Here is a 15,754-nt window from a genome sequence, read left to right on the forward strand (position 1 = left end):
GGGGCTCTGCAGGCTCTGGCGGGGGTCCCCGGGCCATACTGGGGGTCCTCAGGCTACGGTGGGTGTCCCCAGGCCGTACCGGGGTCCCCGGGCAAACTGGGGGTCCCCGGGCCATACTGGGGGTTCCCGGGCCCATACTGGGAGTCCTCAGGTTATGGCGGGTGTCCCCAGGCCGTACCGGGGTCCCCGGGCAAAACTGGGGGTCCCCGGGCTGTGGCGGCAGTCCCTGGGCCGTACCGGGGTCACCGCCCCCAGCGCCGAGGCCCGGTGCGAGAGCGGCCCCGCCCCCGCCGCCCCCGGGCTTCCTCCTGGCCCGGCCCGCGGCGGCGCATGCGCACCGGGCGCGCTCGGGGGCGGGGCGGGGCGGGGCGGGCGGTGACGCAGGAGCGGGCGGGGCGGCGGCCGGGGCCCGCTGTCAGAGCCGGGACAACGAGCGGGGCGCACGGACGTGCCGGTGGGTGCCGCGGGCGGGCCGGGCGGCGTGTCGGGGCCGGGCCGGGCCGGGCCGGCCCTGGCGGGGGGCGGGCCGGGCCGGGCCGGGGCCGGCGGGCGCGGGGCGGCGGGCGCGGGGGACCGCGGCGGACCGCGGCCGCTCCCCGGTGTCCTTGGCGCCGCCGCCCGGGCGCCTCGGGGCGGGGGGAAGAGGCGGGCCTGCCGCTAGACGGGCAGCCCGGAGCGGCCAATGGGACGGCGGCTCGGCGCTTCGCACCGCTCCTATAGGCGGCGGGGGCGCCAAGCCTGGGCGGCGGCGGCGGGCGCTGATTGGCGGGCCCGGGCCCGGCAGCGCGGGCCGCGCGCGGTGGCGGGGCGTCACGCGCCCCTTTCCCGCCTCTACGTGTTGCTTTCCCCCTCCCCCCCGCCCTGTGCTCGGGGTGCCCGGTCCCGCCCGGTGCGGGCGTCCCCACCTGCGGGGCCTCTCGGGGCGGCCTCGGGGTGCCGGCGCTGCCGGGGTCGGCGGTGCTGCCTCCCCAGAGGGGCAGCGGCGGCCCCGGCCCGGGGGCGCCCGGTGCTGGAGCGGCTCGGCCGCCAGCCGCGGCCCCGCGCCGGCCCAGCCGCTTGCTCTGGCGCTGCGTTTGTTGTGCTAAGGCAGACCCGAGCGCAGCTCCTCGGTACGTCGGGCAGGTGCCGGGGGTGCCGCCCGCCGGGGGCCGCATTTAGCACCTTAATCTGCTCAGTGCCGCTCCCAGCCGTTCACCGGTTGGAACGGTCCTGTTGTTTGATCTCTCGATGAAATCTGGGTTGTGATCCGACTGCGGCCACGAGGGCCCGGCCTGCACGCCCGGGCTTCCCCTGCTCAGTCCTGCTGCGGCTGTAGCTGTGTGTGCGGTCGCCAGTGGGCCCTGCGCCGGTAACCGGGCTCGCTTTCCTACGCCCTGGCTCCCGGCTGTGCCTTGCATTACCCGGGAAGCGCCCCTGCTCCGGGCTTCCCCTGCTCTGCCTCACGGCACGGGCTCCCGCGCCTGCAGCCAGCCAGCCCCTTCTGCCAGAGGCCCCTCTGGTTCAGCTGGTCCGGGTGATTCCCTGGCCGGAGCCCCCCGTTCTCCAGAGAGGTCACCGGGACGCTGCGAGCGGCAGTACGAAACCAGACACCGAAGCTGGAGGGGCCACCTACGTGCCTGTGTGCTGATGCCCAGTTCAGTCGACTCCCTAAAATATCTGTTTGTGTTTTGCTGCTTAACTCTGAGGAGGGTAAGCTGGGAAAACGTCTCGTGCTGCCGCGCTTGCTGTCCTGCGCCTGCCTGCCTTCTCTTGCCTGTTACGGGCCTGGTTTGCCTGCGGGCAGAATTGAGCAGGCAGGGCAGAAAGGGCAAGTGGGCTTCCTTTTTTCCCTTGGGTGAATCTGTATAACACCTTGGCTGAATTAGAGTGATCCCGGGTCTTCTTCAGGCTCTTTGGACCAAAACCTTATGTTTTGAAGCAGGAAGCGTAGCTGCTGCTGTGTCAGGTCGCCCGAACTAGATTCAGCAAGGCAAACCTGGCAGCCTGGCTGATGAAACGCCAGTCACAAAGGTGTGTTTTTTTTCTCTAGTCTGCCATGAAACTTCATTTTAATCTGGTGAACACACGGTAGCTGCTTCGACATTGGGCTGCTGCTTGTTAAACTGGTTGGGGTTATGGAAACTGGCCAGCTGGGTCACGTCCAGCCTCGGGTCCTGCCTCTGGCAGAAGTCGCTGGGTGGAAAGGGCAGCTGCAAGAAGAGCTGGCTCCAAGCGCCAGCGCTTCCCTTGAGGTGATCTTGCCTCAGTGCTTTCTCTTGAGCTGTGGCTGCTGGTTGCATGTGCGTAAGGAGGAGCGTGGTTAACCTCAGGCCTCCCTGTCCATGCAGGGCTGCACCTCACCAAGAGCTACAAAGTGGACGTTGCAGGGGGGGACCTCTGAGAAGGTCCCTTGCCAGCTCCGGGTTGCTTCTCTGGGTTCTCTGGGCAGGGGGAGAGCCTCTTTCTGGGTCTTTCAGCTGCATTGACCTTCTTGGGTCTGAACTTGTAAGGAGAAGCGATGAAGTGGTCTGTCGTGGAGCCCACATCCCAAGTGCTTTGTACCACCGTACCTCTGCTTTGCATAGACAGTTTCTTCCCCATAGACAGTTTCTTCCCCGCTTTATACTGATGCATATAATGCAAACCGGTGAGAAGAAAACCTCGGCCAAGCAGAGTGGTCACGGGGTGAGTAACGCAGCAAGAATCGAAGCCAAGACCTTCTACCTGGGTGAGAGAAAAAGCTTCTGTGCTGGGTCGACGTGATAGGAGTTGTCCTCTGTCTTGCGCAGACCTGGAGGAGCACGCCCTGCTAGATTTGATGAGCTGGATGTGACAGAAAACGTGACATTAAGATCCAGCTGGTAACAATTTTTTTCCAGTGCCTTTCTGGGCATAGTGCTTTAAAGTGCTTCTCTTCAAACTCGTATGATGTCCCTGCGAATGGGAAGTTGAAGGGCTAAAGTGTCCAGCTCCTGCTGAAATCTGAGAGGATTTTCTGGTTTAAAGCAAACAAAAAGAGGATTCTCAGACGAAGAATCAAAAAATCAAAAGAAGTCAAAGAATACTTCATGGATTCATTAGTGAAAAAGAAGTAGATGTTGCTGGCCAGGAGCTCAAGAGGGAAGCGCTGGGGGAACCTGATACCTTACACTTAATCCGGGCTGTGTTTCACCATCCAACATGCCTTATTTTGTACAAAGGTGCTGATATAAAAAGGTGCAGGTGGTTTTGACGTGCAGTGGCTTGTTTGAGACCGGTGTTGGATGCCCCAGCAAGCAAATCTGCTTTAACTGTCAGGGGAGATGACGGTGCCATGCCAGGAGCGATGGAGGAGGCAGACCTGGTTGTGCCGACTGTCTTGAGCAGAAACTGTTTCTCAGCTGTTGGGGACTTCACTGGGGTGGGGCGGGTGTGGATGGATTAATCTGTATTAAAAATTAATCCTAAACTCAGTTGCTCGTGCTCAGGGTTGACGGCGGGTGGAAGGGTGCGTGTGTCTCTGTTCTGTGCTCTCTTGCAATAATTTCTAAGCCACTTTTCCCTTCTGTCCCAACAGGAACTTGTGTGAGGCGACAGGACAAACATGCTTAACTTAAGGACTTGTGCAGCAAAGCTGAGGCCGTTGACGGCCTCGCAGACTGTAAAGACAATTTCCCAACACAGGCTGGCAGCACCCAGGACGTTTCAGCAGATCAGGTGCTATAGCGCACCGGTGGCTGCCGAGCCATTTTTGAGTGGGACTAGTTCAAACTATGTGGAGGAAATGTATTATGCTTGGCTGGAAAACCCCAAAAGTGTACATAAGGTAAGGAGCAACCTCGCCAGGAGATCACCCTCACATCTCTGTGTGTGTGTGTCTGAGCAGGGGGTTCGGGTAAGTGCACGCATCCCAAGGAGGACTGAATTCAGCTGGAGGGGCTGGATGGTTGTGGATGATCCTTTTGCCTGCTTTGGTGGAAAGAAACCTAAGCGATTCCTTGAGCAAGAGCCAAGAGGAGCTTCTCCGTTCAAGAGGGAACACCGAGGGCTTGTGGGACGTGGGCAGCATCCTGGATCACAAGCAGATACAAGGAGTGCCTTCTGCTGGGAATCCACCTTTAATGAGCTCCCAGTGCTTTTTTGGTTTTTTTGGTTTTTTTTTTTTTGTCCAGCTCTGATGGCTCATCAGGAGAGTTTATTCTGGAGCAGAGGATGGGGTGGGGGGTGCAGGGAGGGTATTTTTCACACCTTGACTAGTTTCCTTTTTGCTTCAGGCGTGGGTGGTGTTACATGTCGGGGTAGACGGGCCGTAGCTAAGCTTGTGCTTTGAGCTTGTGTGTGTAAAGCCAGACGGGTGATCTGCAGCCTAGGGAGGGGACTGGGTCTGGAGGCCAGAGGAATTCCCACCAGCAGCTCCTGAACTTAAAACTGGGGAACCAGCCTGGCTGTGGGCAGTACTTGCAGAGGTCTGTCTTGATCGGAATTAGTGAAGCTCCCCCAGCGCGGTGGAGGGCAACTCTTCAATGTAGAGTCCCGCAGGTGAGGGCTCAGCTGGGAAGAGAATTTCTGAAACCCATCTCTGTTTTTCCCCATTCCCAGTGTTTCACAAGGAAAATGTTCCAGTGACTAAGTCTCAACATTACCCAGGGGATTTTTAAGACAGTTTCATACATGTCCTGATGTAGAGCAGGCGTTTTCTTTGTGCAGCAGCACACGAGCAGCCTGCGAACCAGGACGCGATGGTTAAATGAGCAGTCAGGGGTGAGGAAGGAATCTCATGCCCCAATGCTTGCATCAGCGTTGAGTATGTTTTCAATGGCACCAACCCCGTGCACCCAAAACACGCAGCCTGTAGGGTGCTATAAAGGCTTTACCGTAGGATCAAAGCTGAAATTTTCACAAACAAGGATGTCTTGATGCTTCTTTCAAGGCAAACAGGTAGCTGAGCCAAGCAATACAGACTCAGAAGACATGAAGTATGTTTGGGTTGTGCCCTTTGCCAAACAGTGACATGAAAGCTACCCAAGCACGTGCACATGGTGCAACGCAGTCCTTCAGAGGCAGGATATTGAGTTAAAAGCCATGAATCTAAATGACGTAGTCTAATTTAAAAATGAGTGAGGGTTACACCACGCTTCTCCCACTGACGGGCACAGTTGTGTCTCTGGCAAAGAGTCTTTGTGGTTTGATACTGGCTGTTTGATCTTACAGCCCCTGCTCAGTCTTGAATGATGCTCTGAGTGGATGTGAGAGTAAACATCAGGACTCACCAGGGCAGCTGGCAGGGAACCGTGGCTGGGTGCTGAGGCTGGACCTCTGGATCTCTTCTGGTCTTGTCTCCTCTTTAATGTAGCTCCTGTAGCTTTGTCAGCTTGTCTATAGGTAGGCAGTGCATGCGGTGCTGCGTGGGAGTCCTTGTGCATGCTCGGCTGAAGAAATAGGAGAATTTAGGTTGGAAGGAGCCTTGGGGCCTCTACCCCAGCATGGCTGTCTTGGGAGGTGGCATCTGGCTTCATGGCTAGAGCAGGTCACCTGGGGGCCTTGTGCAGCCAAGTTCTGAGCCCCCACAAGGGTGGACCTCCCACCACATTTCCAGGCCCCCAGTCCCGTGTTTGTGGTGAAGTGTGTATTAGTCACTCCTGGAAATCGGTGTCCCTGGAAGTATTTTTAAGTGCTCAGAGAGCAGTGCAGGAGCTGACAAGATTTTTGCCTCCGCTGCAGCTGGAAATGGTTTGTGACAGCAGGAAAATCGGTGTCACGTGAAAATGAAATGTCAATGAAAATGAAATGGGGTCGTATCATTGCCAGGAAGCGAACCTGACACTGACAATGTAAAACCCAAGTCTTACGGACTGCTTTTTGAACAAAATGAAGCTGGCACCCTGCTTGGCAGAAAGGGCGTTGGGCCAGGGAGATTGGACTAGGTGATCTTGGAAAGTCCCTTCGAGCCCAAACCATTCTGTGATCCTGTGAAATCCAGCTCCCGCTCCCACAGCTTCTGGTGGGGTTAATACCTGAGCTGGCTCGGACTTTGCTGTTGCTCCCTGATGTACTTGGCCCTCATGCGTGACTCATCGCTCCTGGGTGGATCCCACCTCGTTCCAGTGACCCCTTCACCAAGATCCCTTCCCAGCTCCTAGCTTCGCCCCTTTCTCCTCTGCACTTTTTCCTGGCTCACCCTGTCCCCGCTGGGACGCTGAGCCGCCGTGGTGGGATCGGTGCTGCAGCTGTGCCTGGTCTCGGCCCGTGAGCAGTCCCCGCCGGCCTGCGTCCCATCTGGCGTGACGCTGAAGCAGCAGTGGAGCGCGTCACCCCTGTCACTGATAAAGCGTTGGCTTCCGTCCCGTTAGATGTAGGGTCAGATCCAAGGGTGGAGTTCACCGAAAAGCTGGGCTGTCACACGGGCCTGGCTGCCGCTTGCCTGTTCCGTGCACAGAGAGGGAGCGGCTGCTCCTCGCCCTCGTTCTGCTGATGGGGGTGAGACCTTCAGCCAGGGAAGAGCTGGAGTGTCTTTGCTGTTGTCACCAAAAACCTGAGACCTCCAGCCAGCATGAGTGTCCCAGCTGAGCAAAATGAATTCCCTTCCTGCATGCAGATGCTGGTGTTTAAAACTGCAGAATATACTTCAGTGCTTGTTTAGAGTAGGGAAGATTTAAAAAACAAAACAAAACCAAACCAAACCCCGCTATTTTAGGTTTGGGTTTTTTTTCTGTGTGCAGTCCTTCAGCTGAACTCCAGTTTCTGAGTCTGGTGGGCAGAGCTGGGGAAGGAGGAGGTGAGGGTGCGGGGGCCAGTGCCAGTGGGCTGCCAGAGGGTCGGTGCTGCTCGTTCCTGGGACTGCTTCCCGGGGCAGCGGGGATGCCGCCCTCCTGCCCCCACGCTGCCAACTCAGGTGTGGGGCTGGCTGCTAGCGATGCTTGGCACAGCCCACGCCGTCTCCTCAGGACCCCAAGTAACTTGCTTGCTTCAGGGTAGATGGCTGGAGGGCTTTGACTGCAGATAGGTGATACCTGCAGTCAGACCTCCGTGACGAGTTTAGCCTTCCTACAGGGCAGCCCCAGTGTGTAGGATGAACTTGGTAAAGGGCGACAGCTCTCCCCTTAGGTATGTACATCGAATGGTCTTTAACGTGGACTTCTTAGTACACCGCTGTTTTGATTTTTATATTGAAAGTGGCTGTATGACCGTAACGTGTGTAGACCGTGCTGTGTAACCCCGCCACGACTGCAGGAGCCTGCAGTCTTCAGCGAGGCCAGACCCCCATGCCCGGCCATGGGAGGTGCCTTCCCTGCGTCCTCCGCAGCCGTGCTGGCAGGCAGGGTCCAAGCCTGGATCTGGTAGGAGTGTTGCCTGAGAGTCTGAAACATCTGGGTTTTGTTACCCATCTTCGAAAGCAAGCGCCTCAGAGAACCGAAGGTCCTTGTTGGTGTTGATAAGGGACAAGACGATGTGCAGAGCACGAACTGATCGATCGCTGCTTGACCACCTATGCTCGGCAAGGGCTACCTGCTGTAAATTTGGTTTGAGCTCCTCCTCTTCCACCTCTAAGCTCTGAATGTTCCTCCTCTTCTCGCTGGTAAAGCAGGAGGTGCTGCCTGGCTTGCTGACCGTGCAGAGTGGGTCTGGTTGATGCTTTCCATGCCCTGGAGTCAGCATCAGGAGAAGGAGCAGGGGTGCAGCCTGGGCTCTAGGCAGGGGCTGTGTCTCCCCTGCGCATCTCAGCCTGCTGCACCCCCAGCCCACCGAGGTGGCTTGCAGTGGATGGAAGATGTCGCCCTCCTCTGCCTGCCCGACCTCCGAGCTGGCTTTGTGGCGGAGGCTGGGACATCTGAGCCTGTGCCCTTCTCCGAGAACAGAGTCTGATAAATGAAGTGAAAGGTGCTGGTTTCTCCTGGAGAGCTGCTCTGGGGCTGTTCTCAGCAGAGAAGCCTGGGGTGAGCTCCGCTGGCAGAGCCAAGCTCAGAATCCCTCTGAGCTATCCAGGCTTTGCTGGGGCAGCTGGCTCTCCTGCCCGGCTTTGCCGGCGCAGGAGCAGCGGCACAGAAGAGCACTGGGAAAGCTGCTCCGGGCTGATGCCTCGTGCCGTGGCTGTGGTGGGATGTGGCCGCGGGACGGTCACAGCAGGGACCTGGGGTTGGTGGTATTCAGCGTGCTGAGACCTGGGAGCTGCCTGTAGGCTTGGGCGCTGGGGAGGTGCTGGCTTTGGTGAAGTGGTAACAATGAGGTGCTCAAAAATCTGAGCTTGGAGCTGGAGGAGTTCTTGCAGGGCTGCCATGGGCAGAGAGGGAATAACGTGCTGGATTAAGGCAAAGATCTCCTTCTCGTGATACAGCAGGATGGTGCTGATGGGGCTGTTCAGCCTCTCCCACGGGATACGTGAGCTCCAGAGGCACCGCCATGGGTCACCAGAAACCCCTGGGACGGCCCTTGAATACTCTTGAATTCAGAACTGCATCAGCAGCTTGAAAGCTGACATTTTTATAGCGCTTACCAGGGCCACAGCCTTCACTGGGGGCAAAGCCTGCAGCCAGGTAGCCTGGGAACTTCTGTAATTACGTTGGGCAGTAAAGCATTTAGCGAAAGTGCCTGAGCTGACTGAGCCGGCGCCGCACCTTGTTTGGAGAGCTTCAAATGAACTTTTTCTTTCAAAACAGAAGCAAACTGCATCTCCAAGAGGTTAATGTTAGTAAATGTCAGCAGGGAGGAGGTCATAAAGGCAACACCTCTGCCTCCTGGCTCTGTCCCCAGCGCTGCTGTCGGCCCCTCCTGGGGCTAGCAGGTGCTCCCTTTCTCTTGCCTGTCTTTATCTTCCAGTTTGTTAAACAACCTTGAACCACCGAGCAAAGCAGCTAGCCTGATTCCTCCCCATCTGAAGGGCACCGAGCCTGTCGCCGGGGCGCTCGTCCTTCTTGCTGGCAGGCTTCTGGGGCAGCCCTGAGCTCTGAGGCTGAGGGAGGGACTTGGGCTGCTCCCACCAGTGGCCAGCAGTAAAGATTGTACAAAAAGCAGCTCTCCCTCTTTTCCTGTCGAGATTTCCTTTAGCAGGCAGCGATCAGAATGAGGTTGGGTGTTTTCTGATTTTGCTTCTTGGTTTGTGGGTTGTTTTTTTTTCTTCCTTTGGGGAAGCTGTTGTTTATCAGTTATTGTGCCAAATTGTTCCACGTTTTATTTATGCTCCTCCAGCGTGACCCGTTTCTAAATTTACTCACCTTGCACAGCCGTGTCATGGGGCGTCTGGGTAGGTCCAGGCTGTAAATAGCTTCCTGGGGCATGTGATGGGTGCTGCAGCTGGAGGAGCTCCAGCAAAAGGGGAGAGCGGGTGTTCCTTTGGCGAAGATCAGGTTCTCAGTCCCCTCCACCCTGCTACCAGGGTGCAAAGCTGCTTTTTTTGCCCCAAAGCACCACTAGAGCTGCTCTCGCGGCTCTTTTTGACTTGGTTGAAATGTGCTGGGGTTGGCTGGGCAGCACTGTGCCTGGCGCTGCGTTGCTGAGGTTGGGTTGGGTGCTCCCCGCAGGCACAAGGTTTGAGGGTGCGCAGGGAACTAACTGAGTGCTGGGCTCTTGCTCCCAGTCAGTGGAGAGACCCTCGGGCTGAAACCAGCGCACAGATCTGACGGGCTTTGCTGTAGCTGGCACCTCGGTACGTGTGGGCACGCAGATGCGGCTCCACCTTGGCCCTGTCCTTTGCTGTCGGTCAGTAGCGTGTAGGAAGCAGGCAGGGGTGACAGTGTGATGGAGGCCCTGGCCTGGACCTTGCTGTGCTGGTCTCTCCCCTGCCCCAGGTCCGTTGCTGCCTCTCCAAGTAGATGGATTGCCTTGAGTTTGGCCTGGGACATTTGTGAGCTCTTCAGGCAGGGCTGGGTAAATCCCACAAAGTTACATCAAGTCTGTTGAGGGCTTTTTAGGGAATTTTTGCTTTGTTGTCTTAACACCTGGAAATACACATCTGCAGAGGGGAACAGCAGCAGAGGTGATGCCTGCCTCGCTAAGGGCACAGGAGAGCTGGCATGGGAGTATCCACATAGTGCTGGCATTGGCATTGCTGAAAGGGTGGGGGGAAAGTTGAAGAGGGGACAGAAAAAGAAAAAAGCCATTGCTGGCTGAGGGCTGTACAGCACCGCTTGTGCGGGGACTTGGGTCTCAAGCCATTTAGACAAAGGCAAAGAGGAAGAGGTACATTTGACTACAAGGCAAAAATTTTTTTCAGAAAATATCGTGGGTATTCAGAGGGCAGTCTCCTGCCCTGTAGAAAAGGGAAGAAGAGCCTGAAGACCAGGCTGGGGCTCGTTGCTCACAGTAGTGATTTTGAGAGCCAAGCTAGGGGTGTCACCCATGTCCTGTCCTGAGCTGTGCTGCTCAGGGGCCTGGGGCGGGGGCTCTGGGGACAGTCTCATCCTAAAAGAAACAATCCAGATGGATGAGAAGTAAGATAATGATGTAACTGGAATAGTGGGAGAGCTTTAGGGCTCTCCTGTCCCAGGCAGGTGGGTGTCTTTGGCAGCAGCTATATGGTGCTGGGGCAAGGGGGAGGAGGCAGCTCTGCCCCCCAGGAATTGTGCTCCCTGCTTTGGCAATACTGCTGAGACCCCAGTAACCTTGAGTGAGGATGTGTTTGAGTCACAGGTAATGACCCTCTTGCCTCTCTTCTTTCCCTTTTCCTAGTCATGGGACATCTTCTTTCGCAACGCCAATGCTGGAGCTGCTCCAGGCACTGCTTACCAAAGCCCCCCTCCACTGAGTACCAGCCTTTCCGTGCTGTCCCAAGCGCAGTTCCTGGGTCAAGCACAGCCCAACGTAGATAAACTGGTGGAGGACCATCTCGCAGTGCAATCTCTCATCAGAGCTTATCAGGTAAAGAGACTGACTTTGCGCGGAGGAGGAGCATGTCCTCTGTAGAGGGGCGTGCAGTGGCTGCAGTGGGCTGGGGTTAGTGTGGCTGATGCATGTGTTTTGCATGAAGAGCATGCAGGATGCGTGCTGCGCTGCCTGGTTTTTAATAGGAGCTGCTGATCTGTTGGGGCAGAAGCTCAGCTGTTGCTTTGCTGAACAATAGGAAGATTAAAGCTATTGTCACCCAAACAGAGCCATTACAGTGGCAGGGAGGGGGTGGTCCTCTCCTCACAGGGTGATTTGCTGGCCTCCGGAATGATGCCTCTGTGCTGTGGGCTCCTGCCATGCTCAACAGTGGCGCGGGACACACATCCTGCTTGCCCCATGTTGCTGCGAGAACTTCTGAGGTCCTAAGATAAAAGTTCAGAAAATGTTTCCTTGTGATTTGTGGCATGGAAGAGGGCTGTGGTGCCACTGGGCCTTTCAGGAGAAACAAGTTTTGAGCAGGAAGGAAACACCCTCTGGCTAGGGGATGGCCAGCCTAAAATTGGCTAAAGAGAACACCTGTCAAATACATTTGGTTGCACCCTGGTTTGTCAAGCGTGGGGGCTCTAATTTGGGCTGCCGTGTGAAGTTTTAACAAACCCAGATGCTGTGGAGGTGTGACCGTGGTCTTCTCACCCATTCCGGTGAAAAAGCACCCGCTGCAGGTTGTGTTCCTGCTCAGGTACAGGGAAAATTCAACAGTCTGCTGCTGAACAACAGCATGAATTCAACAAATTGCTGCAGTTAAGGCAAAAACTGCAGCACTGCACAAGTCCAAAGGCCTGCCCAGCCTTGGCCTTGCTCTCTGGCTTGAAGAAGGTGCCCCTGCCCTGCCCGCCTTCACAGCTGAGGTGCCGACACCAATGCTGGGGCACTGCCATGCTTTTCTGTAAGAAGGGGAAGCTGGGACCTGTTTGTGAGGACCTGCTTCTTTCCTCGTGGCTGATTTCATGGGAGGTGACCGCCCTGCCGCTCTCCAGTCCGGGCGGATCCTGGTGAGCTGTTTCTAAAGGCCGTGCAGCTCTCGCTGCTGGAACAAGCGGGCAGATACCGAGTTCAAACTGGTGTGGTTGGAGGCAGCAGCTCCAAGTCAGCGGTTTGAACAAAAGATCTGTAACCTCTTCTGCATTCCCATCACTTCTTCAGTCTCCAAATGACACCACTGGGAGGTGGTCGCTCTTGGATGTGTTTTTCTAAGCTGTCTGCAGTGAGAAGTTCACCTCCCTTCCTACCCCGGTGTCACCAAAGGGCTGTGGCTGCAGTGGGGTGTCCAGGCGGGGAAGTTCAGTGCAGTGTATGGAGGTACAGAAGAGTGGGAAGGCAGGAGGAAGTCCTGCCTGTGTGGGTAAACTGCTTAAACCACCAGGCAATTAATTTCTTAATTGGATCGAGCTGGATTGTCCCTGTAATCATAGGTGAGCAGTGACCGACCCACTGCAGCGTCAGCAGTGGCTTCTTAATTGTAGCTGTGGTTGCATGTCCAAGTCATTGTTTCTTGTAGAATAGTGTGTGTTGGAAGGGACCTTAAAGATCATCTAGTTCCAACCCCACTACCGTGGGCAGGGACCCCTCCCACCAGCCCAGGCTGCCCCCAGCCCCGTCCAGCCTGGCCCTGGGCACTGCCAGTGATGGGGCACCCACAGCTGCTCTGGGCAGCCCATGCCAGTGCCTCACCGCCCTCACAGTAAAGAATTTCTTCCTAATATCTAAGCTAAATCTGCCCTCTTTCAGTTTAAAACCATTACCCCTCATCCTATCACTATACTCCCTGATGAAGTACCGCTCCACATCTTTGCTGAAGCCCCCTTTAGGCACTGGAAGCTGCTTTAAAGTCTCCCTGGAGCCTTCTCTTCTCTAGGCCAAGCAATCCCAACTCTCCCAGGCTGTCCTTTTAAGAGGTGCTCCAGCCCCCTGATCATCTTCATGGCCTCCTCTGGACTCATTCCAACAGGGCCGTGTCCTTCTGGTGTTGGGGGTCCCCGAGCTGGAGGCAGCACTGCAGAATGGAGTCTGCAGTCTCCCCAGAATGGAGCAGAGGGGAGAGTCACTGCCCTCAACCTGCTGGTCGCACTTCTTTGGCCACAGCCCAGGACATGCTTGGCTTTCTGGGCTGTGAGCACATGTTGCTGGCTTGCAGTCAGTTTTTCATCCACCAGTACCCCTAAGTCCTCTCCACAGGGCTCAATCCAGTTGTCCCCCAGCCTGTATCTGACTGGGATTGCTCCAACCCAGGTGCAGAACCTTGCACTTGGCCTTGTTGAACTTCATGAGGTTTACACAGACCCACCTTTCTAGCCCGTCCAGGTCCCTCTGGATGGTATCCCTTCCCTCTTAAATATCCACGCACGCACACACACACACACACATATATATGTGTATATATTTATATATAATATATATAAATATAAACATCCTTAAACATCTCTTGGCTCTTGTTCACTCCTTTGTCTCCAAGGGCACTTTCCCAAGGGATCCATGCACTAGCACCCTAATTAGCCAAAAGAAGTTTGCCTGTCTGAAGTTTAGGGTCCTGACTCCACTTGTTACCCGTCCTTTACCCCTCAAGACTGAGAATTCCATCAGGATGTGGTTGTGGCCACCCAGGCTGCCTCCAATCCTGACTTCTCCCATAAGTTCTCCTGCATTAGGGAGCAACAGGTCCAGCAGTGCCTCTCCTCTGGTCGGGCTCTCCATCGTCTCTACTAGGAAGTTGTCCTCAACGTGCTCCAGTAGTTTCCCGGGCTGCTTGCAGTCTGCTGCGCCTCTTTTCTAGCAGATATCTGGGTGGTTGAAGTCCCCGGTCACGATCAGAGCCTACGAGCGTGATGCTTCCTGCAGAGATCTGCTGTGGTCTTTTTTTTTTTGCATTGGGCTTCTTGTTTCGGCTTGTGTTGCATGTGGAGAATAACGAGCAGCATGGCTCCTATGGGGGAAGAGGCCATCTCCTTGCTCCCACACCCATTTGAGCTTTTGCTGTGTACCTGCAAACTGCTGAGTTGACCTCAAAGCTACCGGTCACCCTCAGATCAAAGCTGTTTGCTGGACAAAGTGTCCTCCTGGTCCCGGTGAGAGCATCCTGGCTATGGGGATCAGGCTGGTGAGCTTGCGTCCTGCCAGCTGCTAAGTGATGGGCTAGCCCCAGCGCTTTGTTGCCAGATGGACAAGCAAATAGTTCCCAGGCAAAGCTGGTCCAGAAGAAGAGCTTTCCACACAACCACCGGTGTGCAGGGGCACGCTGTCATCAGGCCCTGCAGAGAGCATGTGGGGTTCGGGGCTTTCTTAGTTTGCTGTGACGTCTATGGCTGATTCCAGGCTCTGGCTGGTGAAGCCACAAAAATTCTTTCCTGAAGTACCCTTGAGATACTCAGAATAGGAATGCTTTTCTGGTAAATAAGGTCAGTTCAGCATGTCCGATTTGTACAAGGGGTTTAGTAATCCCCATGGATGCAAGTGCTTTTTCTAACTGGTAACAGACCTGATGACCGGGAGGATCATTGTCACAGTGCAAAGAGGGCACCGCACCCTGCACCATGGCAGCAGTGTTTCCTGCCCCACTCCCAGCGTAGCTGAGCCTGAAGCTTCAAGAAAGAGCAGGAGCTGTCAAGAAATAAAACTGTGGATTGCCCATGTGTGGTGCTGGCCACTGAGGTGAATTCAGTTTGCCCAGCAAGATGTGCTGGGGTCTGTCTGTGGGCACCTTCTCCTGTGAGGGCGAGAAGCAGAACTCCTCTCATTGTTCTCTGGCTTCTGATGTGGATTCAAACCCAGTGTGGTGACTCCTGACCTGACTGGCGCCACTGGGAGCCACCAGGGCTCTTGGTGCCAAAGCTCTTTGGTGTTTCTGCACCTGCCTCTTCCCAGAAGAGGGCTCCCAGTCCTGCTGTAGGCTCCTCTCTCCAAAATGCTGACCTTTAATAGCACCGACAGGCAGATGTTCCTCAGACACGTTCCTCTGCCTTTTCGGGAGCTACTGCTGGTGGTGATGCTTGTTTTCTCTGCCGTGTTGGCAGAATCTGCCAAAATCTGGAAGATTGCCTCTTCGTTTCTGTGATGCTTAGGAAGAAACCATTGGTGTGGAGTTACTGCACCTGTAGAGAGCAGGTGCTGGGGTTGGACACTGGGAAAGCGGTGGGGGACCCTCAGACCTCAGTTCTGGAAGGTCTCTGCTGTGGAGGAGATCGCTGTCCCTCTGCCTGCCCCGCTGAAGTCTGGCTTCAGGCGGAGGAGAGCGGTCGCAGCAGCTGGAGACACTCACACCTACTTGCTGTAGCTGAAAGTAGAAATCGGGGTGGCTCTGCAGAAAATGTAAAGAGGGAGATTGCATGCTTTTTTTTTTTTAAGGAACGTCTTTTCAATTAACTTAATGACTAATCTGTGTTGTTGCTTCCAGGTCAGGGGTCATCACATTGCAAAGCTTGATCCTCTCGGCATTAGTTGTGTAAATTTTGATGATGCGCCAGTAACTGTTTCTCCAAACGTCGGTGAGAATTACTCTGCAAATTAATTATAATGTAATTTAACTTTTTTACCCCTCCCCTCTTTTGTTTTTCTCCCTTTCCCCTCTCCCTCTTGGTACCTGTTCTCCTTTCCGTTCCTGGCCCATTTCATAGATTCGAGGGCATCATGTAGCACAACTCGACCCACTGGGCATCTTGGATGCAGATCTGGACTCCTCCCTTCCAGCTGATCTTATCACATCCACAGACAAACTGGGTGAGGGCTTTGAGAGCAGTTAGTGCTGCATTGCTTGAGCTCCTCTCTCTTTCACAGCTTTGTACGTAGATCGCTTCACCCGTAAGGGGGGAAAGGTCTTAAGTTTCCTTAGTAATGATCACTCTAAATTTAGAGCCGGCGGGGCGCCGAATTAATGATGTCACTGAACTCACTCATCCAGGGGTGGAAGCAATTGCATCTTCTGGAA

General features: G+C 55.5%; 1 protein-coding gene across 11 annotated transcripts in view; it reads left to right on the forward strand.

Moving 5' to 3' along the window:
* Window positions 1-15,754, forward strand: part of LOC101924442 (2-oxoglutarate dehydrogenase complex component E1) — a 36,139-nt gene that overhangs the window by 1,194 nt on the left and 19,191 nt on the right. For 2 of the 11 annotated variants that reach the window (XM_055820108.1, XM_055820110.1), the window contains exons 2-4: window positions 3,536-3,784; window positions 10,621-10,809; window positions 15,224-15,314. In XM_055820108.1, coding sequence (XP_055676083.1) covers window positions 3,563-3,784; window positions 10,621-10,809; window positions 15,224-15,314 — 502 coding nt within the window. In that variant the 5' untranslated portion in view covers window positions 3,536-3,562. Of the gene's footprint in view, window positions 1-365; window positions 455-3,535; window positions 3,785-10,620; window positions 10,810-15,223; window positions 15,345-15,443; window positions 15,547-15,754 lie in introns of those variants that run through there. The other 9 variants (XM_055820106.1, XM_055820109.1, XM_055820111.1 and 6 more) reach the window with 7 other exon arrangements.

This window comes from Falco peregrinus, chromosome 17 (genome assembly GCF_023634155.1).
Source record: "Falco peregrinus isolate bFalPer1 chromosome 17, bFalPer1.pri, whole genome shotgun sequence".
NCBI lineage: Eukaryota > Metazoa > Chordata > Aves > Falconiformes > Falconidae > Falco > Falco peregrinus.